Genomic DNA, 27060 nt, shown 5'->3' on the forward strand with positions numbered 1-27060 from the left:
CCCCAGCGAGATACAGAGTGTTACCTAAACCGAGCTAAAAGCTATACTTACCTTGAAAGCCCTGTGAGCCCAGAACAGTACGCCCCAGCGAGATAAAGAGTGTTACCTAAACCGAGCTAAAAGCTATACTTACCTTGAAAGCCCTGTAAGCCCAGAACAATACGCCCCAGCGAAATACAGAGTGTTGCCTGAACCGAGCTAAGAGCTATACTTCCCTTGGAAGTCCTGTAAGCCCAGAATAGTACGCCCCAGTGAGATACAGAGGGTTATCTGAATCGAGTTAAAAGTTATACTTACTTTACAACCCCGTAAGTCCAGCCCAGCGTGACCCAGCAACGGTCCGGGGCATACTGAAACGACACAAAAGTCCTACTCATTCTGTAAGCCCTGCAAACCTAGGACAGAACGCCCAGTACTGGTGAAGAGCATTATCAGCCCAAGTTACAAGCCTACGTTTATTTTGTCCTTTACCTGTGATTGTAGGGGCCTCCGTGTCGAGCTGTGAGGACCTCGGGTCCACGGACAGAGAGAGACGTCGTTCAAGTATCCTGTGGAAAGAGGAAAATGAAGGAACAAGTTACTCCCAAGTCAGGTCCAACAGTAATGGTAAATGGTAAATGGACTGCATTTATATAGTGCTTTTTACAGACCTATGGCCATCCAAAGTGCTTTACAAGTTTGCCTCACATTCACCCATTCACGCACACATTCATACACCGACGGCGGTGTCAGCCATGCAAGGCGCCATCCAGCTCGTCGGGAGCAGCTGGGGTTAGGTGTCTTGCTCAGGGACACCTCGACACTTGATGAGGTGGAGCTGGAGATTGAACCACCAACCTTCCGGTTTGTAGACAATACTTACCTAGCCACTTACTTGTGTTCTCAGGAGCCCCGCGCAGTGTGTGGTGTTCACCTCCAGCCTACGGGGAAGGAGACATCAACTAAGGGCCCTGTAGAGAGGAGTGGAGAGACAAGTTACACTCAACTCAGATCCAAGGAACATACCCCTTGCCAGGGTAAAGGTAGTCGCTCTCGGCCTTCCATCCATTTATTGTGTGTTTCATTTCTGCCTCCAGAAGAAGAGGAGGGGGCCACGTGTCAACAAAACACAAGGAGGAGGATCAAGGGTCCCCCAGGAGGAACTGCTTACCGGCTATAGGAACAAAGGAGCTCCGTTCCCCTCTCCCCCTGTGGGTGCTCTTGCCCCTGGTGCCTGGCACCTTCCTCTCCTGCAAGAGAAGAAACGAGAGAGAAGACTTAGATTTGTTATACAAGCAAATTATTTACATAAAGTTATTACCATGCTTGACAATTTTTGTAATAACCAGTTTTTCTAGACCTTTTAAAATGATGAGAATTCAGATTTTGACCTTTGAATGTAAACTTTGAGAACCCCTGATCTACAGGTTATTTAGTGCTCTAACACAACCTGAAGTTTGCTTTCTCAGAGTTTTTCAAAATAAAAGTAAATTGGGTTTAAATGTTAGGAGTTCCTGTCCTGACGAAACACTTGTTACTTTTGTCCCGCAGCTATACTCTTACATTATGTTGAACATTTAGATTTTTCTAATTTAATTAAATTTTCAGTGTTCATACTGTTGAAAAATATATATTTTCAAAATGTTTAAGTTTGTACTGTCGGGTTGCTTTTAAAACTGAAATTTAAAATAAAAATGTCATTTCATAATTTTTTGCAAAGATGAATGACAAAATATGTTTGCAGTTATATATTAACAAGGTTATAGTCATGTATATTTATTAAAAACAAGTGTAACACAAAAATAAATCTTGTTCTATTGTGCTACTTTTTCCCCACCTGTGTGTTACTTTCATCCCAGCTGACAGGGTCAAAAGTAACAATACGCTACTTATGTTTAAAGGGAAATTATACTAAAGTCGTTTTACATTTGCCACTTCAATTGTTTAAATGACATTGTGCTGCGTTGCGTTTTGAAGCATGGTAAATATATTTATGCTAAAGACATTTGTTGTTTTGTATATGCTAATAACTACACTTATTTTTTATTTGAATTAACAAAACTTGCTTAACTGAAAGCTTGAGTGGTAATCAATCAAACACATGTATTATTGAGAACGTAACTGTAAAAAAATGCTGTAATTATGCAGCTGGTTGCCAGTAACTTACTGTAGAAGATAAAGATTGAAAATGCTTCATGTTCATTTAACTTTGAACAAGCTGTTGCCAGTAAATAACAGAATTTTTTACAGTGTACCAACTTTTGCACTGTAAAAAATTGCTGTTAAAAAACAGCCAAATTTAACAGTATGATTCTGTTTTTTAACAAAAACAGAAGTATCACTGTAAAAAATTGCTGTTAAAAAACAGCCAAATTTAACAGTATGATTCTGTTTTTTAACAAAAACAGAAGTATACTGTTAAATTCTGCATTCTGTAAAAAAACAGTTTTCAGAATAATGTGAATTTACGGCCTCGAGAGTCCACCGTTTAAGACTGCGTCCCAAATCACACCCTACACCCTCATTTACTATTCCCTACATTAGTTTCCTAATGATCCACCTGAAATCAAGTCAATAAGTTCAGATACTGAAGCATTAATGATGGACACCTGCTGCTAATAAACAGAATCACTAAAGAAAAGATAAATAAAAAGATAAGACGTGAGCAGAAATACTTACAGACACAAAGACTTAGATGAACATCAACTGAAAATAACAGAACACATTAAATCTCTCCATATATCACCAGATGAGAATTAAACATTTACACAAACACCATCTTCACTTATAAACCACTTTGACTTTATTTCTGTTATACATTTACACAAGTTCTTACTGAGAACAAACAGGTGTTTACTAGACTTTACAAGCATTTTCTTTAAAGTCACCATTATGGTGATCACTGTTTCCATTAGTTGGGCTCTTGACTTGGTGTTCAGTCTGGTTGCTGTAATTGTGTCTTCATGATGCATGGTTATTATGGCAAAGAAAACCAAGAGATGATAGACTCTTGTGAGGTTGGATGTCTGATTATTGATCAGTAGTTTGTCTTACCAGCCTTATGAAGCTGAATCATAACAATTAGTAGTATGTAGGGTTATTCATGACTAAGTATTAACATGTTTGAATGAGAATCATTACAACAATTATTATTATTACAGTAATCTGATATCTTGATAGAGTTGCATACATATGGACTTTTGCAAACATGAAACCAATCCTCAGATGACACTCACAGACATCAAGAATCAGCCTATGATTCTCAACTAGGGTGACAAAAGAAAATGGGAAAACAGTTCATCGGCCTATGAGTTTTGTACTATGCTAATACCCAGCATGCATTGCAGCATGAAGCTTTTCATTTGATAGTCACCATTGTTGAGATTCATAGACTGATTCTTGATGTCTGTGTATGTATTTAGCTTCTGTTTTTTATTTCATTTATTCCCAATGTTTTTAAGATTTCTCTGGCTATATCAACCCTGTCACATTATTAGACTTCTATAAGGGATTGCCTACCATCTAATCACTTATGAGCTTCTGTATGAAGTCAATAAATTACTTTTAACTCATGACACTAGCACCATAATAATCATAAGTCAGTGACCAGAAATTATTTACACTTTTTTGCCATATTCAATGTCTTTCAAATCACATTGAAAAGCATGAATAAATATAACACCAAAAGGCAAGCCCAAGGATCAAGAGACCTACTAAAGCAACCGCTGATCACGAGAATGGTAACTATTATTTAGGGATTAGACTATTAAACTATAGACTAGAGCTGTCCAAACTCAAAACAACTTGCACTGACATATCTTAAAAAACATCAGTGTCCTTCGATTTGCCTGAAAATGCACAAGTAATGTTTTTAGTTAGGCATTTTTGTTAAAACTGGTTATATTTCCTAATTAAACTATTCCTTTAAGATAATCCCTGTTCAGGAAACCACACCTTATGATTTACTTCTGAGCTAATGTACATATAATATAAAATCATACTGGTTTGTAATAAGTGAAGATGGTAATGCTGTTTGTGGAGTTGTTTGATGATCTTCTTGTGAGATCTTAGAAAATCTGAGTAAGTCTTGAGTCTCATCTAAGTCTGTAAATTGAGTTTCTGCTTGTTTTCTCTTTAATTCGGTTTGTGTTCATCTTTCATTCAGTGATTGTGTTTGTTAACAGCAGCTGTTCATCATTAACTCAATCATCACTTCATTATCTCATTAACTTCAACATTGGCTCTGTTTCTTTTACTATTTGTAGTGTGGACACATTAAGCAGTGTTCTTTTGACACCAAGAATTTTGCAATGGGGTTTAAAGGGTTAAATGTGTAAGATATAAAAACACAGAATGCTAATGTTTTTTAACAGTCCGAAGGAGACCGTAAAAAAACAGTATCTTACTGGGAACCAAGCTGCCAGTTGATTACTGTTATTTAACAGAATGTGCTGTTAAAAAACAGAAAACCTAACAGTCAAATTTGCATACAGAAATATTGTTAATTTCACACAGACATTAGAGAAAAGTCCTTGTATTTTGTTTTTTTAAATCATGTTAACTTAAAAACTGTTCAGGGGATTTACACAAGATGATAATGTGAGAGATCTCTTAGTGTTTAATGTTTTGTTTTGTTATTATTTGACTCAGTTTTTGGGTTACCATTGTGCTGAAGAGTAGTGTGGTTGTTTAGGTCAAGGATGGGCAGTAAATCATTGATGTTATGCTGCCTGTTATTTTTTTTTGCAGTAACTGTGTAGTTTGCACGTGATGAACTACATGAGATTTGTGTGAAAGTTTAAATGTTTGGAGTTCAATTTTAAAAGTAATATTTGTTTTCAGTGGACTCAAATGAATTACGTTCACAATACTAACACCACCATATAAATATATATATTTATAAACTTGAATGGATCCTGCAATTGGTTTCCTAAATTAAGTGAGTTGCTTTCAGGGCATTATAACATTAACATACTGTTAAAATAGGAGAGCTGTAAATTAACGGAAGTAGAACTGTATTTTAACAGAGGCAGAACCGTAAATTAACATTATCTGGCAACCAAGCTGGCAGTCGATTACTGTTATTTAACGGCACAATTTAGAATACGGTAATTAAACCGTAAAATTACGGTTCACTGCTGGAACCCCAGCTGCCAGTACTTTACCGTAAAATTACGGCGAAATTTTTTACAGTGTGCTTTTGTTAAAAGACATCTACTGTTCTCTTAAAGCTGACTTTTAAAGCTTAAAGCCCTGATTATAAATACTCATATATATATACAGTAATACACAATAAATAGTATGTAGCCTATATACAATATAAGAGTGTGTCACGTTAAAAGAACATTACGATTAAGGAATGTTTAATTAAATGTTTAATTAAACTCGTGACATTCATCAGTCTGGTCAAACAGGTTTGTCATAAGACAAGAACTGAATTACAGCAGACTTCATTGATCACTCTGCTGAATGTGGGAGCTTGAGATGTCACGGTAAGCATTTACAATTAACTGTCTAATTGTGCATTAATTCCATTTACTTAACATTGTAACTAACTTTATGTTGTTTTGGTTACTATAATAAAGGCAATTGGCAATTTTATACGCAATTTTTATTGGATGGAAGTGCTAATCTAAACATCCTGAAAAACTTTTACTTTGTACATTCTTAGATCATTATACAGTATATCACATGATTACCATACAATACATAATTATCAATGTTTTATTTGGCAGTACTTCAAGTCTGTCTCAAGTAAAACAAAGCAATGGTCAAGTGTATTTAATAAATGGTTAAAAAAAATAATCTTGACTCTTTGTAATCTAGATTTTAATTATATTTGTGGACATCTGTCACTATGATCATGAATTCTGCGAGGATGCTGCGTTTTAAGTCGTGGAATTCAAATGGGCTTAAACAAGACAGAGAAAATAGAAAGAGTGAAGTAGAGAAACAAAACTGTGATGTTGTTTTCCTTCAAGAGACACATTCAAATGAAAGTGAAGTTATAAAGGTGCTGGATGGTTATAAATCATTCTACACCACACAAACATCAAGCAGTTCAGGAGTGGCTATCTTTATAAAGACAAACATTATTGAAGAAACTGGATGCACAGTAGAGAAGGATCCTGCTGGCTGCTACATTTTGGTTAAATGTACTCTAAATGGAAAACTATTCACTCTTATGAATGTTTACAATTGTCCATCTGATATAAAACCATTACTAAAACTCAGAAGTGTACTTCAGAAACATGCAGAAGGCATCTTGCTGATTGGAGGAGATTTTAATGTTCCTCTAAATCCATATCTGGACAGAACATCTACTACGGACAATAAAAGTCACACATATTTCAAAGCAGTTATGGAGGAATTAGTGACATCTTTTCATCTTGTTGATGTGTGGAGAAGACTTAATCCTGAAAAAAAATGCAATATTCTTATCAGAAAAAGGATGTTAAATCAAGACTGGACTATTTTTTTGTGACTGAGGAGTCAATGCAATACATAAGTAAGTGTGATATTCCTGAAGACAAAGACTGTTCTGATCATTATCCAGTTGTGCTTGAAATTGGCATGTTCGTGGAAACCAAGAATCCAAAATTTTGTCTGGAAATCAACAAAGAAAGCAACATGCTTATCTCAATGTTCCAGGAATCAGCAGTGGATAAATGGTTGAGCTGTAAAGAAATGTGTGGGGTAGCTATTGATTTTACTGTGAATCCCCACAGACCTCTGATGATCAGTGTTGGTGATGTTGAATGGGCAATTCAAACTTTGATAGTGAATGATGTGAAACGTCCAGATGGTTTACCAGTATCTTTCTATAAGAATTATTCATATGTTCTTATTCCATATTTGTGTACTTTTTATAACAACATACTTATGCAACCAACAAACATCCCAAAAGGTTTCAATGACAGGATTGAGGTAGCCAAGAACAACTGCATATTTAATGTTGACTATCTGATTTTGGCCACCATCATGGCCAGGTGGCTTTATGAGGACTTGCAGTCTCATTCAAAACACTGCACTGATGATGATGATGATGAACAACAAACAGATGGAATGAAAAGAGTATTGATTACCTTTAAAAAACATCCAAAAAATGTGAAAGTTGCGTGGTCCCTCTTAAAAAATATTTTAGAAAAGACAAACCCACCTTTGCCAGAAAAGTTTATGGTTAATGTTAATGGTTTATGGTTTATGGTTAATAAGATCCTGAAAAATTGCCCCAAAGATAAATACAAACTGCTCCAATGGGGTTGCCCTCTGACTCCAGTGCTGATAACTCTGTGTCTTAAGCATATTGCTAATGAAAATGTTCATTCAGGCATCCATATTTCTCGAGAGAATGTAATTGTTTTATTCTCTAAAATAAATGACATACATTTATTAAAAAACTTGACAGAAAAATATTTAGTTAAGTGTAAAATTCTGAAATAAATTAACATTTGTATAAGCATCTTTGGCATACATACATACATACATACATACATACATACATACATACATACATACAGAAGAGAAATATTTTCTTTGTAAACACAAAACAGAATTTGTAGGTTTTAATTTGTTTTATTTCACTGAGCAAAAGAAATGTTCAGATTTACACCATTAACTAATTTGCTAAGTTTTTAAATCATGGGACTTTAATTGTGAAATTATTTTAATAGTTTTAGGATTTTGTGCTCACTGTGACAATAATTTTGAATTATTTTGTGTTTTTTGAATGTGTTTTAAACTCCCAAAACATTTCTGAGGTTGAATTAAAAGGTATAGAATGCTTTTATCTAATCATTGTTTAAATATGTATTTACTCAATCACAGTACAAATGCACTGGCTTCACAGTGTTTGTGTCACTTTGTGTGCACAGGTGTTTTCTACACACATACATACACACACACACGTATTAATACTCGACTTGTACAATGGTTCTACTGTTTAATTCTAGGTTAATGTCAATCATTATATGTCTCTTTTGCATTCTAGTCTTTTTATATAGTAGTTTTTATGTAATAGTTTTGGCTGAATACATGTAAGTAACAATTCTTATAGTATTCTTATTATTCTTATATTTTTTAACTCTCAGCTCTGTTTACTGTGAGCAATAGTTATGTCACTCACATGGCTATAAAGTCTTTAAAAAAATGTTTGCATATATCTTGAATATCACTTTTGCATCTTACGTTTGTGTTTGCATTTAGATTAAATGAGTGAAATCAAAAAATTCAAACTACTTTCATTCTGATATCACCCTATCATATGAGTAAGCACATGAGTGTGTATAAGGTTTGTATCTGTTTCTTTATATTTTTTGAGAGCTTTTTGTAGCACAATTGCGGTGTAATTTTGGTAGTCCAGCACTCCTGGGAAATTAAATTATCATAAAAACAACATTTTGTGTTTATTATTTCTGTGTAATGTTAAAATAAGTCTGATGATCTTTTAATATTGACAAATATGTACACAAATAAAAAAAACCAGGAAGGGGAAAATTCTTTTTACAGCACTGTATACAGTGAGGAAAATTAGTATTTGAACACTCTGCTATTCTCCTACTTAGAAATCACAGAGGGGTCTGAAATTGTTATCGTACACTGTCAAAAATAAAGGTACAAAGCTGTCACTGGGGCAGTACCCTTTAAAAAGGTCCTAATACATGTATGTACCATTTAGGTACAAATATGTACCTTTAAAGGTACATTTTGGCAGTTCAAAGCACTAATATGCACTCTTCAACCACCGAGTCAGCTGTCTTATCAATTAAATATTGAAGTGTGAGCGCTCTTTTGCTGTTAACTGTCATATTAGCAGAAACTTTAAAAAGAGGGCGCTTGCTCTGACCTTGTTTGAGGATGAGAGGTGCACAAACACGCAGGAGAGAGTGAGTGACTGCAGTCCGGTTCTTCAAAGCAACTGTAAACTTCCCTCATTACAACTTAAGGTCCACCTCTCCCCTCATTCGATTGGACAATGGAAAGACGAGAATGACGTCGGGCGCTTCTCCGGTCTCAGCGCTCCTTCAAAAGCGTGTGTTGCGGCCAGCGACATAAACCGCAAGGCGCTCGGCGCGCATAAACAGCACGCAAACGCTCCCTGCCCATAGAATATCATTCAAAAAAGACGCCTGCAACTGCCATAAACACTTTTGGTGTTTTTAGCCCCTTTGTCTGCCTTTACAATGTCCACCACCACTCCATTTATTATCCTACATTAGATGCATCTGTTTGAGGTCGTTAGCTGCATAAAGACACCTGTCCACCCCATACAATCAGTAATCCAACTAACATGGCCAAGGTAAATTCCTAAAGTAGTCATTTTGTTCTTATAACGCGTTGTGTTTCTAGTTTCATGTGTTAAAGTACTAATCAATCTACAGGTTATTTAGTGCTGTAACACATCCTGAAGTTTGACCTCTCTGAGTTTTTCAAAATAAAAGTAAATGTGTGTTTAATGTGTTTAAATGTGAGGAGATCCTTTCGGGTCCAAAGTAACACTTAAATAATTCTCCCCAAACAAAAATATACATTGTGGTAATTACAACTTAAGGCACGTGGGGTAAAACAAAAATATATATTCACAGTAGTACATATTAAACTCTGCTCAGTCAATTTATCGTGTCAAATGAAAAATCTGAGTTGATTGAACATAGTTTGTAGCCAGAAAAGCGTATAGGCATGCATCTGAAAATAATTGGCTTTAGTGGTGGGTGCACGGAAGTTGATGATCAACATTTTCTACAATAAAGTTATGGTAAGTACTTAAATATTTACATTTAAATCATTTTTAAGTATTTGTTAAGTCATTTTCAAGTTAAACTGAGTGAAATCGGAATAATTACAGCATACAAACAAAAATCATATTGCCGAGCCAGAGGAACTTTAAGCAAGACAGATTTTCCGATTGTGTAATGTTTTAAAAGATTGTTTAACTTTATTGTGATTGTATTTATTGTTTTAGACACTAGGTACAATTTGTGTTATAAAGCTGATATGTTTTCTCCTCAGTGTAATGTTAACGCACCGAGCTAACAATGCTTCAATTAGTGAAAAAATGGCCAGGCCACTACAACTTTTACAGTGAGTATATTATATTTACATTTCTTATATAACATATTTGTGTGAAAACTGTTAGCTTTTTCGAGATTTATGAGTGGTTGTTTGATTGAGAGCCGCTGTGCCATATGGGGCCCACACACGTGCACACAAAGGCATGAAAGGGTGCTTGGGCTTGCGAACCTGCACATTTCTAGAGAGAAAGTACCGTGTTTTTAAAAAAAATGAATATTACAAGTGTAGGGACATCTGTGTTCGGCCTGGATGTCACTAAACGGGTGCATTGTTTACATATATTTGACTGCATGCAGCACTGCGCAGACAAATCAACCTATGACATCAAAGTTTCACGAGACTACATTGATCTCATGTGCCAATCGATCTGCGCCGTGCATGCTGCCGTCATCTTGCAGCAGGAAATCCACGAGGGGTAGATATGAAAAGGACGCACTCTCGTCTGGTGTTTATACACCTTGACTCAACAGCGCGAGTCTCAAATAAGTGCACGGACACCGCCCAAACAGACAAGATGTATTATTAATCAGCGCGTAGACTGTAAGTAATCGAGTATCCACACTATTCCTATGCCCCATGACGCTTTGCGCGAATTATGGGTGCGACTTCCGCCGCGTACTGTCACTGAACCAGAGCCGGCGATTTCCATGATGATTACGGTCATAATTTCATGTATGAACCAGTGTGAGGATGAAATTAAGAAGTGTCCTGATAAATCAAGATATATTCAATCGTTTCATGTTGTTCCTCGGGGGTGACGGGTCTTCAATGTGCAAATATAAAAGCACAGAGACATGCCGTATCTCTACAGTGGGACAGTCAGTCGACTGTTTAATACATGGAATATACAGAGACTTCTTGTTTTAAAATGTTTTAAAATGTCACAACTGTCCCTGGTGTGAGGTTTTTTAATACGGCAATTTTTAATCGACTTATCGAGTTTTTATGGCTACACATCAAGCTTCACGCGATCCGACAGCAGCCGTAACTTATGCTTCTCATTCAACACAATGTAAGTTATTTAAACAAACCATAATAAACATATTAAACTCCTATTACATGTTTTCAGTATTGTTTTCGTTTTATGAAAATATTATACAGTAAAAAAGACATGACCTTATGAAATTATTTGCTTAAAAAATCATTTAAAACATAACAAAAGTAACGGTATGCGTAAACACATCACAAACTATTATAAACATTAACTAATAAGCAGTTAATGTCGTAGGCTATATATTATATACTGTAATCTCATTTTTGTAATAATATATGGTAGCAGAATAAATAAATCAGCATATTTTTATCAGCATAATATGTTGTTTTTGAATAATTATTGTATTTATTGTTCACTGTCAGTTTCTATGAAAGGTTTTACTGGATGGATGTGTGGTGGATACAGTTAATAGATGCACGGGCCGGGCGCCACATAAACATTCAGTTCTTGTGCGTGTATTATAGTTAAAACAACCGTTTTGTAAAGATTTACTGCGTTTGTATCATCTATTATGTTAACCCCTAACTGCACAAATATGCCGTTCTTCCTGGATTTCATAATAAGCATTAAAATGCCAGTCAAAACGGCAGACTCGTATCCGTCATAGGACAACTATTAGCTCACCGGAAGTTTTACCCATCTGAGCTCAAGATGGCGTCGCCCGCATTTACGTCAGGAATAGTGTGGATAAAACCAACACAAAGTACAGCTTAATAAGTTTGCTTGAACAACACCCATCCTTTAGAAAACTAACCATAGTTTTAATATTGTTTGTGTTGGATAACCATATAACCACACATTTACCATAGTCTCACTACAGGAAACATAGATAAACCAAGATATTTTCAGTGATTGAGCCATCTCTACTATTTGGTTAAGCTTTGTTTTGCCAAAAAATTCACTAGATGTCAATTTGTCAATCAGCAGCACTTGTCACAACACAACTTCTTAACTTCTGCGAGAGCTGCCACCGGACAAAAATGTCATCGTCGGAGAAAACTTAAATAATGTGTTTGTTAAGGGCTTCTGCAGAAAAATGGTGGCACAAAATGGCGACTTCCATGTAAGGGGACCCTCTGTGTATGTAGATAAAAAGGTCTCGTTCTAAGGTAATAAACATAACGGTTCATTATGAAAGGTCTTTATACACCCCTGATAATAGTTTTGTATATTATTTTGCATTTCTGTCAAGAGATCATTCTAAAAATTACACACTGCACCTTTAAGTATATACATTTACATTTAAGATACATTTAAAAGATGCTTTTATCCAAAGCGACTTACAAAGATAAGGAAACAGTCAAGCAATTTGTCATAGGGAGGCAATAATACAAATATGTAAAAAATTGCAGCATTTTTTTCAAATCAACACATATTTTTATGTTACTTATACGTAAAAAAAATAAGTTAAACATTTTCAACTTGAATTTATAATAAACTTTTTTTTAATTATGTCAACTTTTTTTAGCCAAAACTTAAAGTAGGTTGAATTGACTTTTTTACAGTGTAGTGTTTCTGTAGTGTTACCTTTTATTATATCTGCTAAAGCAAGACGAGAGAAGGGTCTTTTTTCACCTCTCCCCTGCCAGTTGAACTCTTTGGCCAAATCATCTGTTAGGACGCGCTGCATTATATTCTTAGTCACATCCTTCGGCCCAAACCCTCCAAGCATTGACAAATATTTAATCTGTGAAGAAATTGAAATGAAAGTGTTATTTATTATTACTTCACATCTCTATCGAGTAATACTTTATTCAGATGCAGTGTTGCTTAGGCCAATTGTTTTCTACATTTTAATCGACCATTTTGAATTTTTACCCAAATGAAAATTATATGCTTTACTAGTATTATTTTGTTCTAAAATATGTATGATATTCAATGCAAGAGAAAACTGCTGACACTGCTTTCTATTAGGGAATGAGCTTGTCAACCACTATTGTGTTCTTTGGAAGAAGTTAAATCATACAATCTTGGACCAGCATGAAGTTATATGATGTAAATAATGACCATTATTATTTATTTTATATGTAGTAAGGACATTGTACAGTCAGCTGATACAATATAAACCTGTTTATGGTGATATAGGTCACCAGCACTTTATACTTCACTAGATACCTTTTCTTTAAATGTTGTGTGGACTCACATATTTTTTGCGCATTTTTGCCTTTTTCAGCTCTTGTTCAGTTCTCTCCACATCTTCAAATGTTTTAAGGGGTAGATTTAGGTTTAATGTAGTGTCTTTAGAGGGCGTGCTTGTGCTGCTGGGTGCTGGATCAGAAACCGGTTTCTCTTTTTTTACTAGTTTCTTTAACATGGTAGAGTTTTCCTGAACCTTGCTCTTGATTTCTCTCAGCATATGGAGGATTTCTTCCTTGTCTGTGACATAACAATTGAAATGACAAATAAGAGCAAATAAAATTACAATTCTTATTTCATTATGCTAAAATAAGTGGACTGACCATCAGCTGGCATTGTAGATGTAGATGTAGATGTGAATGGTACTGATGGTGGATGAAATAGATTTTTGTACATTTCTTGAGGATGTTCAAGTCTTGTTTTTTTTAGGATCCCAGTGATGCTAGGAAGAACCAATAAAATAATAATAATGTTAAAATGCTGAATAGGTAAGAAATTATTTATTTGATGTGTACATTTAAAGCATACCAGTGTGTTTGTTTAATTACATCTGTTGCCTTCTGAGCCTGTTCCAATGTGACTAATAACAGAAATACTTCATTATTTGAGCACTTAAAAACAATAAAATATATATATGATAAGATGATGAATTCAAATATTTTATGTAACATGTAATTTTAAATATACTTAAACATCAGTGATAGCAAAAAGTTGTATTATTTCTGTTAAATATTTTTTGAACATGAATATAGAAATAGCATAAAATTACATAATCAGATTTCCACCTCTCTCTATTCAGAAATATGATGTCACTCTGAATATATTATATACATTATTTGTAAGATTTAAATGTTAGAATTGTAACTGTTACCATGTTCTCCATTAAATTGAACGTTTAGCATCTCCCATGGTTTTCCTGCTGTTAAAGGCTGAATTCTGTTCATAAGAGCATCTGTACATTTATCTGGTGATTTGAATGGTGGCCAATAACATCGGGTCTTGTCTGGGGACAACCAGTTTGATGCTGCCACCATCACTTCATTTAAATCTTGCAAGATAACAACGGCATATTGCCTGCATGAAAAGAAATTAATTGCATTTAGTGAAAACTTTCATGAACTATGTAATATATTAAAGCAATATTGTTCAAATATGATATAGCTTTATATTATGATATAAAAAGGTAAAAAAAATTGTGTTTATTTACACCAAGTGCAAATAGCATCCCTTGTTAGCAACAATATTTACACTAGTTCCGCCCACCGATGTCTACAAAAGACGCACAAAACTCAATGTCTTCATTGGTGTCTGAAGTATAGTGATAAGTACTTGTAGAACACATCTTAAAATCTGCCTTTTATAGTGGAAGTAAGTGTATAATGAGTGTTTATTAAGTAAAATGAACCGCCCCAGTGATAGGGACCATTTATTCAGACAGCTGTGAGAGCCATAGCACACGACTATTGCACTTATACTATTGCACAATACAACAGTTCCACAGCACACGTGTGTAAAAAATCACTCTTTTGTGTGGATCTAATTCCTTCCGCCATGGATTCAAACCCCAGGAAGACATGAAACCCTTTCAGACGCTTGTTTTTAACTGAATAAACTCACAATTTGATTAAAAGAGCGTTTGTAAGTGTGTGACCGTCTTTTATAATTTATATGTGACCGTACAGCTCAAGGCTCCCGCCCAAATAGAGGCATTTTGGACATGCTATAACAAATAATCTGTGGGGTATTTTGAACTTAAACTTCATAGACCCATTCTAGTATGCACATGAGACTTATATTGTATTACATCTTGTAAAATGGCCATAATACAATGCATTTTACTACAGACACTGTGTTTTTTAAAAGAAAAGAAGTAGTACACTCTAAAAACCGTTGGGTTATTTGTTTTACCCAATAGGTGGGTTAAACATATTGGGTTGTTCTGTTGGGTTATTCCTAGCTTTTATTGGGTTACTTCCATAACAACCCAGAGAGTTGGGTTAAAATCGGGCTCACGTCACACATTTTGAATTTCAATGGTCAACAGGTGCTACTGCTGAGTGCGGACAGACACGAGAGGTACGTTTTAAAATATATATCTCTGTGTAATGTTTTATTTTGCTACAAAGTGTGTTTAAGCTGTAACACACAGTAAGTCACGTTTAAATAAGTGTACAAAAACGCTGTTTTCTAGTTTTTGTCCGTTACACCTGTTCCATTCATTAACTGTTACCGATGCCAACACGCGTTTTTAAGCCATCATAAACGTAGAGAGACATCGCAATTTATGTTAATACTAAACAGCACCAACAGCATGATCCCTTACGAAAATGAATAATTTCTTCTTTTAGTAGTATAACGTTAGTTTCATGACGTATTGATTGCCATATTGCTTTAACCATGGTTTCTGTAACAGACAATGTTTTTTGGTTTAAAGTGTAGTAAAAACCGTTTTTTAACTTTTGTAAGGGATTCAACCGGCTGTTTTTTGCTCCAAATATTTTTTTAGCCGGTCTGTGTTATAGACACAGAGCTGTAATATAAATGTCATTCTGAATGTAAATGTCTTAAGAAATGACTCTATGGCATTTTATTGTCGTCTTACTTCAGTATAATCCCTGATAGCGCTGTTTAATCATGCACGTCTGTTTACTGTAACCCCGGTAACGGTTGAATTTGCAATTCATCGCCATCTACTGTCAAAGTAGAGTATTTATTCAGCGTGCCAGACATGTTTGCTTTGAGATTTAATTAATTATTCTTTTCTTTAAATGTAGACATTCTTGGAGATGTTGCATTGAAAACCTTACAAAATGGCCAGCAAGATGATTCAGTATACAGTACCAAGAGGCAAAGCAAACATTTATTAATTTGCAACCTGTAAGTATCATTTGACACTTAGTTTTTTTATCCTGTTTATGTGTGCATATTTACATTGTGAAAATTCTGTCTTCAGGTCAGAAAACAAACATAATTCAGCATTTGGAGGAGGAGGTATGACGAAGACCTGTCCTGCTATGGGATGAATTCGACTAATCACAAGCCTTTGTTATCGTGGGGAGGCATGGCCCAGGAGCAAGACCAGCAGTTGACATGTGCTTTAATATTTTTTTTTTACATTTTATACAGAGTATTCCAAGCCTTTCACTACTGTTAAGTAGTTTCTGTAACACAATACATTTTGTACCATGTGATGTTTCCTGAACACACTGTCACCTGCTTGAAGGGACAGTTCCCCCAAAAATGAAAATTGTCCAAGTTTTCTTCCTCTCCTGTCGTTGCGGACCTGTACACATTTTTTTTGTTCTGATGACCACAAGGGAAGATATTTTGAGTAATGTTTGAAACCAAACAGATCATGAGCCCCATTGACTGTCATAGTAGGAAAAAAGAATACTATGAAAATGAATGGGGCTCATAATCGGTTTGATTTTCAAACATTCTTTGAAATATACCTTTGTGGTTATCAAAGTAAAGACTTATATACAGGTTTATAACAACATGATAGGGAGAAAATGATGACAAAATGTGTGAACTATGCTTTTAAGCAGTTTTTAGTTGGATAAGATTGAGTAGATTTGGTTTGTTCTTATGTTTTTGTTTATTTATGTATGTATATATTTATGTATGTGTGTATGTATTTATGCTTCTATACATGTATGTATTTATACATTTAAATGCAGGTGCAAATGACTAAATGTAAATAAAGCATTATAAATGTATTTGTAAGTTTTGTATTATTTATTTATAAAGCAAATAATAGTAATACTAATAATAATAATAATAATAATGGGGTTAAAACAGCATTGCAAAAATAACCCAACAAATTGGTTATTTCATAACCCAACTAATTGGGTAAAACTTTCTACCCAATGCATTGGGTTAAAATAACCCAACAATGGGTCGGTGCTATAGTAACCCACCATTGGGTTATTTATTGGGTTATTTTTAACCCAACTGTTTTTAGTGAGTACATTTTAATACAACATCAACTCACTTTTAATTTAACTACAAGCACAATAATAATTTGATGAAATAGTAACCTTGTCTGTGTTCTAGTAATGTCTGTGGGAAAATTTTTGCTATTGATTCAACTGTTAAGCTAACAGTGCTATGTAAAAGTAAAAAGCTACACCAGGAAGCTTTGTCTGCAGGGGCGTGACATGAAGAACAGGTGAAAGCTGGTGAAAAAGAATCTGCCAATCCCTATCCATATTAGATGATAGATAGATAGATAGATAGATAGATAGATAGATAGATAGATAGATAGATAGATAGATAGATAGATAGATAGATAGATAGATAGATAGATAGATAGATAGATAGATAGATAGATAGATAGATAGATAGATAGATAGATAGATAGATAGATAATTCACACAGACACATGGATGTTTGACACGTCTCCTTTAAGAAATGTTTTTCATGAGGGTAGGGCTTTTGACGCAAAGAGTGATTTGAAAAGTGTTGTTGTTCTGAAAAGTCAAAAGCTACAGCTTGAAAAAAGTTTCTCTAGTTTTGACTTTCCTAAAATGTAAGTGTAGATGTTGGTATTTTTCACAACATGGATATATGTAAAGATGAATGTAAATGATGCCCACACAATATACAATAGGCCTACTAGAAATTTGCACATAGATTTTTTTTTTATTGAAATATGTTTACTAATCAATATGTTTATACATTAATTCAGTAGATATATTTACTTCATCAAATCATCTCTCTGTTTATTGTCAGTATGTTAATCTTCAGGTAAAAAAAGGAAGTGTTTGCATATATTTTGGATATATTCTGTATTTGCATTTTACCTTTAAAAGCTTTGTGTTTGCTTTCAGGTTTAGATTACATGCATGAAAGTCAAGTCACAACACAAATGCTTTCAGTTTGACGCATCCATTCTTTAAATATTTTTTTTTTGGTTAATTTGTTTTTGTCTTATTTCGTATCATGACTTATTTTTAGCCTTCATGTTTTTCACAGTTCCATTTATTACCTTATATTGTTCATAGTTTCAATGGCTGTATTCAGTTGTAAGAAAGCCTTAAAGGTGCAATTTTTAAGATATTTGCAGTATAATGTCCAAAAACCACTAAGCCAGTGTTATATATTTTGTCCAGCTGATTACTATCAATATCTGTAATGTTTTCAACTACTTGTAAATCGTGAGAAAATTTCCATTCAAAACATTGACACGGGGCAGTGCAGTCTCCTGTCAATGACGTTAATATCCATGTGACCCTTTGTCACCGCCTTTACTGACGTAAACCACATGACCACACTGGTCGAGCTCGAAAAAATAAAATGCCGGCCAAGGAAGCGGCTGGAGCACAAATTTAGTGTAAATAAACGTATATTTTCACTTTTTACACATTTTAATTGGATTGCTAGCGAGAAATTAGTATTGTAGTTTTCAAATATGTGATTAGTTATAACGAAGGCACTCTCTGTTCATATTTCAAACACGCTGCCTTTGAAGTGCGTCGGAAAGCCTTTCTCTGAGCTGCCTTCAGGCCTCCGAGTCCGAAGTCATGTCCTCATGAGGCAGCGAGGCAACAAGTCCTCACAGCCTTGAGTTTTCGGACGCAGCCAGTGTCGTGGACAAATGCGGAACTATACGCTTGCTTATGGACTTATGGATAACTCTTTACCGTCTGCCGCTGGTTGTGCCAGCTCCTGTTAGCGTACGGGCCAACCAAACGACCCAAGAAGAGTTTGGAACAAAACGTCTCGGTTACGGATGTAACCCTCGTTCCCTGAAGGAGGGAACGGAGACGTCACGTCGTGACCGACGAATTGGGAGCTCGCTTAGAGAGACCAATCTGCTTCGAATACTACTAAAACGCCAATGAACTTGGCATTGAGATATTTGCATAATGCTGGCGCCGCCCCGCCAGGTGCGTATATAAGGTGCACGTGCAAATAGGGAAATCAGCTTCTGTTCGCTGAGAAAGCCGGAAGGTGACCGGCCTAAACAGCAGGTGGCAGCACCTGTGGCGACGGGACGTGACGTCTCCGTTCCCTCCTTCAGGGAACGAGGGTTACATCCGTAACCGAGACGTTCCCTTTCAGTCGGTCACTACGACGTCACGTCGTGACCGACGAATTGGGAAACCCTACTAAAACGCCACTAGGGGCTGACCTCTTCCAGTGTCTGCTTAAAGCCCTCCGGTTCCACTTAAGGATAGGAGAATTAGGTTTCAAGGCAGAAGGCCGGGCACTAGATGTTCCTTTAACCCCACAGTAGTGCCAGCGACTGGGAAGCGCCCTAACTGAGCGGTATAGGGACGCTGCGGAAGCCACCGCCCCGTTAAGGGCTAATGGTGGACGAAAGTCAACCGTAGTTGAGGTATAAATGACAGCCGTGGCTGTGTAAGCAAAGCAGTGCTCTGCTAAGGGAAACGTGGGCTGGTAGGATTAACCCCACGGAATAATACTCACAAAGGAACCCGTTGGGACACAATGTGGGGCCCTGGCCAAACACGTAGGTTCGTAAGAATACAACTAGTGAAAGGCTGACAGCCAATGCTCCGCAACAAAGGCTGTCAAGGCAGTGGAGAGAGCAAATCAAACCATTACGCATTTTTGCTCTGTTAGCCTTCCATACTGAAAACTCAATTTGGAGCCTCAGTCGGAGGCTGCAAGCCGACTTGCGAGTCTGCTCTCCGTGTCCTCCCTGGTGAGGACAGAACACGAGAGGATACAGGCTCGATACGAACATTGTAGAATCTAATGAACGTATTAGGTGTCGCCCAACCAGCAGCTCTACAGATGTCTGTTAGTGAGGAACCCCGAGCTAATGCCCAAGATGAGGCAACACTCCGAGTGGAGTGCGCTCTCAAATTAAGGGGCAAGGAATGCCCTGCAAATTATAAACCAGGGCGATAGTATCAACTATCCAATGAGACATCCTCTGCTTAGTGACAGCTTTCCCTTTCTGCTGGCCACCATAACAAACAAAGAGCTGGTCTGAGGTCCTGAAGCTTTGCGTGCGGACCACGTAGAATCGCAGTGCGCGTACGGGGCACAACAAAGCCTCGGTTGGGTTTGCCTGCTCCAAAGGCAACGCTTGCAAGCTCACCACCTTATCTCTGAAGGGAGTGGTGGGAACTTTGGGCACGTAGCCTGGTCTGGGTCTTCAGTGAGACAGCAGGACCAAACTAAAAGCACGAATCGTCAACAGAGAATGCATGTAAATCTCCTACTCTCTTCATGGAGGCCAATGCTAGCAGGGTCAGAGCTTTCATTGATAAAAACTTCAGACTCGCAAACTGCAAAGGCTAAATCGGAGACCTGAGGGCTTCAGCACCATGGACAGGTCTCAGGAAAAAAGAGGGAGGGCGCGAGGGTTTTAGCCTGCGAGCGCCTCTTTAAAATGTAATAATTAAATCATGCTGGCCAACTGATCTGCCGTAGATAAGTGAGTGATGAGCAGAAATAGCGGCGATATCAATTTTAATGGCGGAGGGACAGCCTACCATCTAACCCATGTTAAAGATATAAAGCATAATGTTAAAGGGCATTCTCTGGGTCCTCGCGTTGCGAAGAGCACCGGGTGACGAAAAGGTTTCATTAAGCGCGTAAGCCCGTCCTATGGACGGTGCTCGAACCGCGTCGATGGTGTTAGATACCGCTTGCGATAAATCACCTAAACCTTGCGCGCGCTCAACGACCGTACATGGATATCCACAGGTCGGGGCGCGAGTGCCAAATGTGCCCCTTCCTAAGAAAGAAAGTCCTTCCTCAGGGGAATCGGCCAGGGAGGGCTGTCGCGAGGAGCATTAACTATGAAACCAATTCTTGGTCGTCCAGTACGGACGATTAATAAAAGGCTCTCCTCGTCCTGCCTGACTTTGCACAGTGTCTGCGCAATAAAGCTCACTGGAAGGAATGCGTATTTACGCACCCCCCGCGGTCAGCTGTGTGCCAACACATCCACGCCGAGGCTGCCCTCGGTTAGTGAATAAAATAGGCGACAGTGGGTATCGTCCGGCGACGCAAACAGATCTATCTACGCACAACCGAGCTTCTTCCAAATTAGCTGGACCGTCTGGGGGTGGAGTCGCCATTCGCCGGGGGCGCAGCTTGGAAGCGCGTACCGCTGTATTGAGCGATCCCGGGATGTAAATGGCACGAAGGGACCTCAGATGCTTCTGACTCCAAAGGAGGAGATGACGAGCGAGATGCGACAGGTGACGAGAGCGCAAAACCGCCTTAACGGTAAATAACGCAACAGTCGCAAAGTTATCGGTGTCGACAAATACATCCTTCCCTCGCATCTCCATAGCGGAGCGTACAAGTCCCAGATATACAGCGCACCGCTCGCGGCAGTTGGGGTGCTATGCACACCCCAGACTGCAGGCCCGTCATACGTGGCTGAACATCCCGTGCTTAGGGCATCGCATGCTACAGAATGCCAGGAGACCCCTCAGAGGCATATCTTACTATCAGAAATGCTGGGTCTACTACGGGGAAATTTAAATGACACGCAGGTGTAGTGTTTACACAATGTATGCCGGTGCGCCACGCTCTCCTCGAGACTCGATCGTAAAGTCAACGCTGAAGCGGTCTCATATGACGCAGCTCGCAGTGTCACGGCTGCAGCATGCTGTCATATGTCCAGGAGCTTCTGAAATTGTATCAGAGGGACCGCGTACTTCCCTCGAATTAAACCGAGGCAAGTCAGAACTGACTAGTTGCGCGCTCTTGTAAAACACGCCAATTAGTTGATCGAGTCTAATTCCATACTGAGAAAAAGGATCCTCTGCACGGGGCAAAGTTGCTCTTTCCCAGTCGACCTGATGACTTAAACGAGCGAGATGCCGAAGCATTAACTCTCTGTGTTCGCGCACGTCTGCCAAGAACGGGCTATTATAAGTCAACGTAAATAAAGCAGAATGCGAACAACGCTCTCTCTCTGATATTTTAATGCCGTGACTAACACTTTCATGGAGACACGGAGAGAGAGAGACAGCTCGAATGGTGTACTTAATATTAATATGCCCACCCCACGACTCAGAGCGAAAAAACGGTCTAAGGCGAGGGGAGATGGACACAAAAAGTACACGTCTTACAGGTCTAAAGCTGCAACCGATCTGAATATTGAAATACGAGCCTCGGCGTTATCATCCAAAAAAGACCACCTCCGTAGAGCCGGGCGTAAATCAAATCGATCGTAACCCACCGCGTATTTCGGGTACTATGAGATAAAGGCTGGAAAAACCCTATCATCATATCATCATCTCGGTAAGAGGGACCGGCTCGATAATCCTTCGCCAGCAGGACATCGACTTATGCACGCAGTACATGTGCATCGGATACTTTCACTATAGTGAAACGAAAGCCCGAGAATTTCGGGGTTGTGCCGGTAATTGTATTTCGTAACCGAGGCGGATCGTGCGTAAAACCCAACGAAACGGGCTGGGAACTGAAGCCAAGCACCCAGGCACCGTACGAGGAGAATTAACGACACTACCAAAGTACCCGCGGTGAGGCAGCGAAGCGAGACAGGTGAGACTGCCGGTGCGTCTGCCGTGACAGCATAAGCATCACAGTATGTGTGTGTGTGACACTGACCTGAGCCCGCTGAGGGAAACGGTCGTCCGGTCTCCTCAGCTGAGGACGCAGACACCGAAGGGGTTGCTGGTGGTCCGGTCTCCTGAGTGGAGGGCTCGGACTCCTCAGAACACCCGCTGGCGATAGAGGAGAGGTAGGGTGAGCTGGTGTGTGCCCGCTCACGGCTCTCTCGATCCTCTGGAGACCTGGAGAGGGAAGAGGAATGCACTCTGTGTGTGGTTAGTGGGCACCGGCTAAACAGCCGGTGGAACATATGTAAACCAAGAATTTTCCACCCGACCCTCTATCGGGGGAAGGAGCGAATACCGTCTCCTGAAGAGTGATCCTCTGCCAATCCAGGTCGCCCGCTTACTGGCCACTTAAACTCCCGATCCACGGGAAGCGGCTAAGCGGGCGGGGCGAGCTGCTGACGACCGGTTCCCCCGCGCTGCCGAGATGGAGTCCGAGGAGGGGAACGGAGGTGGTCGCCGCAGGACGCCGACGGCGAGAGGCAGACTGAGGAACCGGCGTGGTGGTTTTTACCAAGGGCAGCTCTCCTTCGCCGGGGCGTGACCACAGAGATCGCCTCAGTCTGCGCAGCGGAGCTGTACGACTCCACGGCCTCGCCGAAGAGGCCGGTCTGTGAGACAGGAGCATTCAAGAAGTTGTTCTCGCCTGCGTCCGTCAGCCAGACACAGCCAAAGGTGGCGATCTTGAACCACTGTCGTGAACATCGCACGACTGAAGGTCGCGGCCTCCCTCGTAAATCCTTGGTGAACCCGTAGCAACGTTATTGCGTGCAGGGCTGAAGCCGCCTCTCCGCATGCCTGACGGACAGCGCCCGTAACCGGACGACTATCTACAAACACGGGAGGGAAGGGTTGGGTGGTCCCTCCAGGAACGCAGCTGCATCGCAACCCCGCGCTCCACTGAAGGGTCCCTGCCCTTAGCAGCTCCATTGGTGAGGGAGGTGAGGGGTGAAAGCTGAAGCTGAACGGCCGGATGGCCGCAAACCACGTCAGCTCTTCGTGCCGTCGGGAAGAAAGGCACAGGAGCAGAGGACCGAGAGGCCCGAGCAGCTCCGAAATACCAATCACGTGGGCGGTACGGTTCGGGCGGAGAGGGGTTAACCCCTCCAACTCTACCGTTACCGCCGCTCGAGCGGGCACGGCCGCCAACTCCGGAACGACTCCACTCCGGAGGAAATTTGGACACCCCTCTGATGCTGCAGAAGTGAACGGGACCAGAATGAGGTCCAATGGATTCGGCAGACATCGTAGAACACGACTCTGCCGTCTCCACCGGAACCTCAACCGGCTGAGGATGAAAGGCCGGTAGGTGGAGGACGCGCCCTCCGTCCTCCTCAGCGTAGTGATGCGAAGAGCGTAATGCGAGCGCTTGACAGCCGCACCATGGCGGTGTCAGCACTGCAAAGACGCGGACAGCATTCCCGTAGAAACGTCAGTCGTCTCCGCAATCCAAGAGGGTTATGCTCTCACAGAGAGAACAAAAACTCTCCACGAGCGCAGCCTCAGAGTGCTTGATGCCCAAGCATGAAGACAGCGCTCGTGACCGTAACTGGAACCCTTATACCTCTCACATCCAAGATCGCACGGACGAAAAGCAATCCTGAAAAGGACGCTGATCTCCGAATATACGAGAGAGTGGCTGTCTTTAAAAAGACACAGAGCTCTCACGTATCACTCTTTCAGGGAAATCACTCTTTAGGTGCTCAGCTGATGATGCGCACAGGGAAAGGCAACGCACACACTAAACTCAAAACAAAAAATATGCAGAGCAGTGGAATACTGCGAGCGTCCGCTGTGTTAGTACTGCTTGTCAATCAACTTCAGCAACCGTTCCCCGAAGAGCAGATAGTAGCTTCTCAGTCAGATAAAGCCGGCTTTCGAAGCGAAAAAAGCTGATTTCCCTATTTGCACGTGCGCCTTATATACGCACCTGGCGGGGCGGCGCCAGCATTATGCAAATATCTCAATGCCAAGTTCATTGGCGTTTTAGTAGTATTCGAAGCAGATTGGTCTCTCTAAGCGAGCTCCCAATTCGTCGGTCACGACGTGACGTCGTAGTGACCGACTGAAAGGGAACGAGAGAGGATCAATTTGTTGTTGCATTATCTGGATGGAGAGAGCTTCACGACAACATTTAACTAGACCGAGATTCTGATCCTGCTTGTGTTTTACGCGATGGGTGAGTTGTTTTGATTCGTAACCCTTCAAAAAACATATGCTATTATATTGATGACAACATTACTGTAATCAGCGTGTCTTCCCGCGGACGATATGCACATCAAAGGTATTGTGAGATTCTGATCCTGCTTGTGTTTTACGCGATGGGTTAGTTGTTTTGATTCGTAACCCTTTAAAAAAACGTATGCTTTTATATTGATCACAACATTAGTGTGTCGATTGTAATCAGCGCGTCTTCCCGCGGACGATATGCACATCAAAGGTATTGTACAGCAATATAAATGGTCATTTTAAGACACTTCACAATAAGATTTGTACTGTCAATACATTATGTTAAAAATCATTGTAGATTGTAAGTTGAAAACTTAATTCTGTGCTGTGTTAACCATCGAATTTGGACTAATACGGTAATATCTATGACTGAAAATTTCGTTTTGAACATCACATATAAACTTACATAATGAAATAAACGATGTCATCAAACGCAACATTTATAAGACTTGATTACCTTATTCATCAACGTGATTTCTCGTTCTTGTCTGATTGATGGCCATCAGCGGTTGAGTTAAAGACAACAAATCCCATAATTCCACGCTGCTTCAGAGCGTCAGTAAACAACATCATTGTTGTTGTTTGATCTGGCGCCATCCAGCTGCGCAAATAATACAAACTGCATCTTTAAGGCATGAATCATTTGAACAGTCTGTCAGGTCTAAAAGTATGGTGATATTTTGAACAGGTCTCGCATTGTTTAACAATAATTTCACATGAATTTAAGACATAAAACTGTGAAGTGCATAGCCTAGTAACTGGTGTTAAGTAGTGGCAAAAAGTTTTAGCTTGAATCTTCATAAGAAAAACTCAGAGGCAAAGGTTCCAGGTGCCAAACAAAGGTGCCAAACCCCTTTTTTATAGTTAAGTACAGCTGAACCCCTAATCTGAAAAGACGAACTCTGCTTCTTGGTCTGCTTTTATTCACAATAATCATATTGAGAAAAATCGTGGCATAGTGACAAGATTGCAATGAAGCCGGGCTCTTTTAATTACGAAACGAAAGTTAACTGAGGAAATGAAAGTTTACTAAGAAACCAAAAGATTGGCTGAGAAAACGAAAGTTAACTGAATGTCATCATGATCTTATATAGAGACAATAATCCAGTGTAATACTAATACAGTATATGATCAGAAATATACCTATAAAAACTACTAAAATGTTTGTAATAGGTGTTTTTTCCTGAACTCACATTTTGCATGAGTGCTGTAAAACATCTGATGCCTGCCATACCATGTTTCTAATGATATTTCTTGTTTATTTTGTAAAAAAAAAATGTGAGCAAGTAGATATTATCTAATCTATCTATTTAACATAATAAAATAGTATGATTGTTGTGCAATCTTAATATTCCAAGGAAACTAAAAGAAATATGATGAATTTGATTTTATCCCAAAATCTAAATAAAATGAATGCTGTAATGCAGGGCTATACTGTAAAACTTTTGGGTAGCACTTTATTTTACAGTACGTGTACTTACCTTGTACATATATGGTAAATAAGTTGTACTTACAGACAAATGTGTGGTACTTACTTTTAGGTATCTACATGGTAATTAACTGGTATCTTTTCTGTACTTACCAGTGGTACATTCTTGGTAGTTATTATGTAATTCTAGACCAGTGGTTCTCAAACTTTTTCAGCGTGCGGCCCCCCATTTGTATGGCGCATTTCTTCGCGCCCCCCCCCAAAGAAAATTTAGGACAAGAAACTGTTTTAAAACTCAACTTTTGATTAAACAAAACATATTAAATGAGACTAAGTAGTGCTGTTGGTTAGTAGTCTTATTTTTTTAGGTTTAATTGCACAGAATGCATGATAAATTAATTTATTTTATAAAATGTCATAAAACTGGGGCCCCCCTGGCACCATCTCGCGCCCCCCCTGGGGGCCCCGGCCCCCAGTTTGAGAACCACTGTTCTAGACAGTTACATACTTATAGTGTAGGTATACTGTAACTAATGAGAAACATTACTGTACTGTACTGTACTGTACTGTACTGTAAATGTACAATATAAGTATTTAGTATTTACAGGCAAGTTAGGGTAGATGACAGGTATTTATAGTGTACA

General features: G+C 39.0%; 1 protein-coding gene across 1 annotated transcript; it reads right to left on the reverse strand.

Annotated features, from left to right (window-relative positions):
- Positions 1-369: 369 nt before the first annotated feature.
- On the reverse strand, positions 370-14244 carry LOC129456096 (uncharacterized). Its single transcript, XM_073858736.1, has 8 exons — positions 14052-14244; positions 13709-13760; positions 13504-13622; positions 13188-13420; positions 12572-12731; positions 1151-1229; positions 472-548; positions 370-395 (listed from the first exon to the last, which is right to left on the reverse strand). The coding sequence occupies exons 1-8, from the start codon at positions 14212-14214 to the stop codon at positions 370-372; spliced, it is 909 nt and encodes a 302-aa protein (XP_073714837.1). The 5' UTR covers positions 14215-14244.
- Between the last annotated feature and the right edge of the window lie 12816 nt (positions 14245-27060).

This window comes from Misgurnus anguillicaudatus, chromosome 20 (assembly GCF_027580225.2).
Source record: "Misgurnus anguillicaudatus chromosome 20, ASM2758022v2, whole genome shotgun sequence".
In the NCBI taxonomy this organism is placed as follows: Eukaryota; Metazoa; Chordata; class Actinopteri; order Cypriniformes; family Cobitidae; genus Misgurnus; species Misgurnus anguillicaudatus.

Coding starts and splice junctions, on each gene's coding strand:
- LOC129456096 (XM_073858736.1), bottom strand. CDS start 14,214: ATGGTGGCAGCATCAAACTGGTTGTCCCCAGACAAGACCCGATGTTAT. Junction 13,761..14,051: donor TCAATTTAATGGAGAACATG/GTAACAGTTACA, acceptor TTCTGTTATTAG/TCACATTGGAACAGGCTCAG. Junction 13,421..13,503: donor ATCTACAATGCCAGCTGATG/GTCAGTCCACTT, acceptor GTTATGTCACAG/ACAAGGAAGAAATCCTCCAT.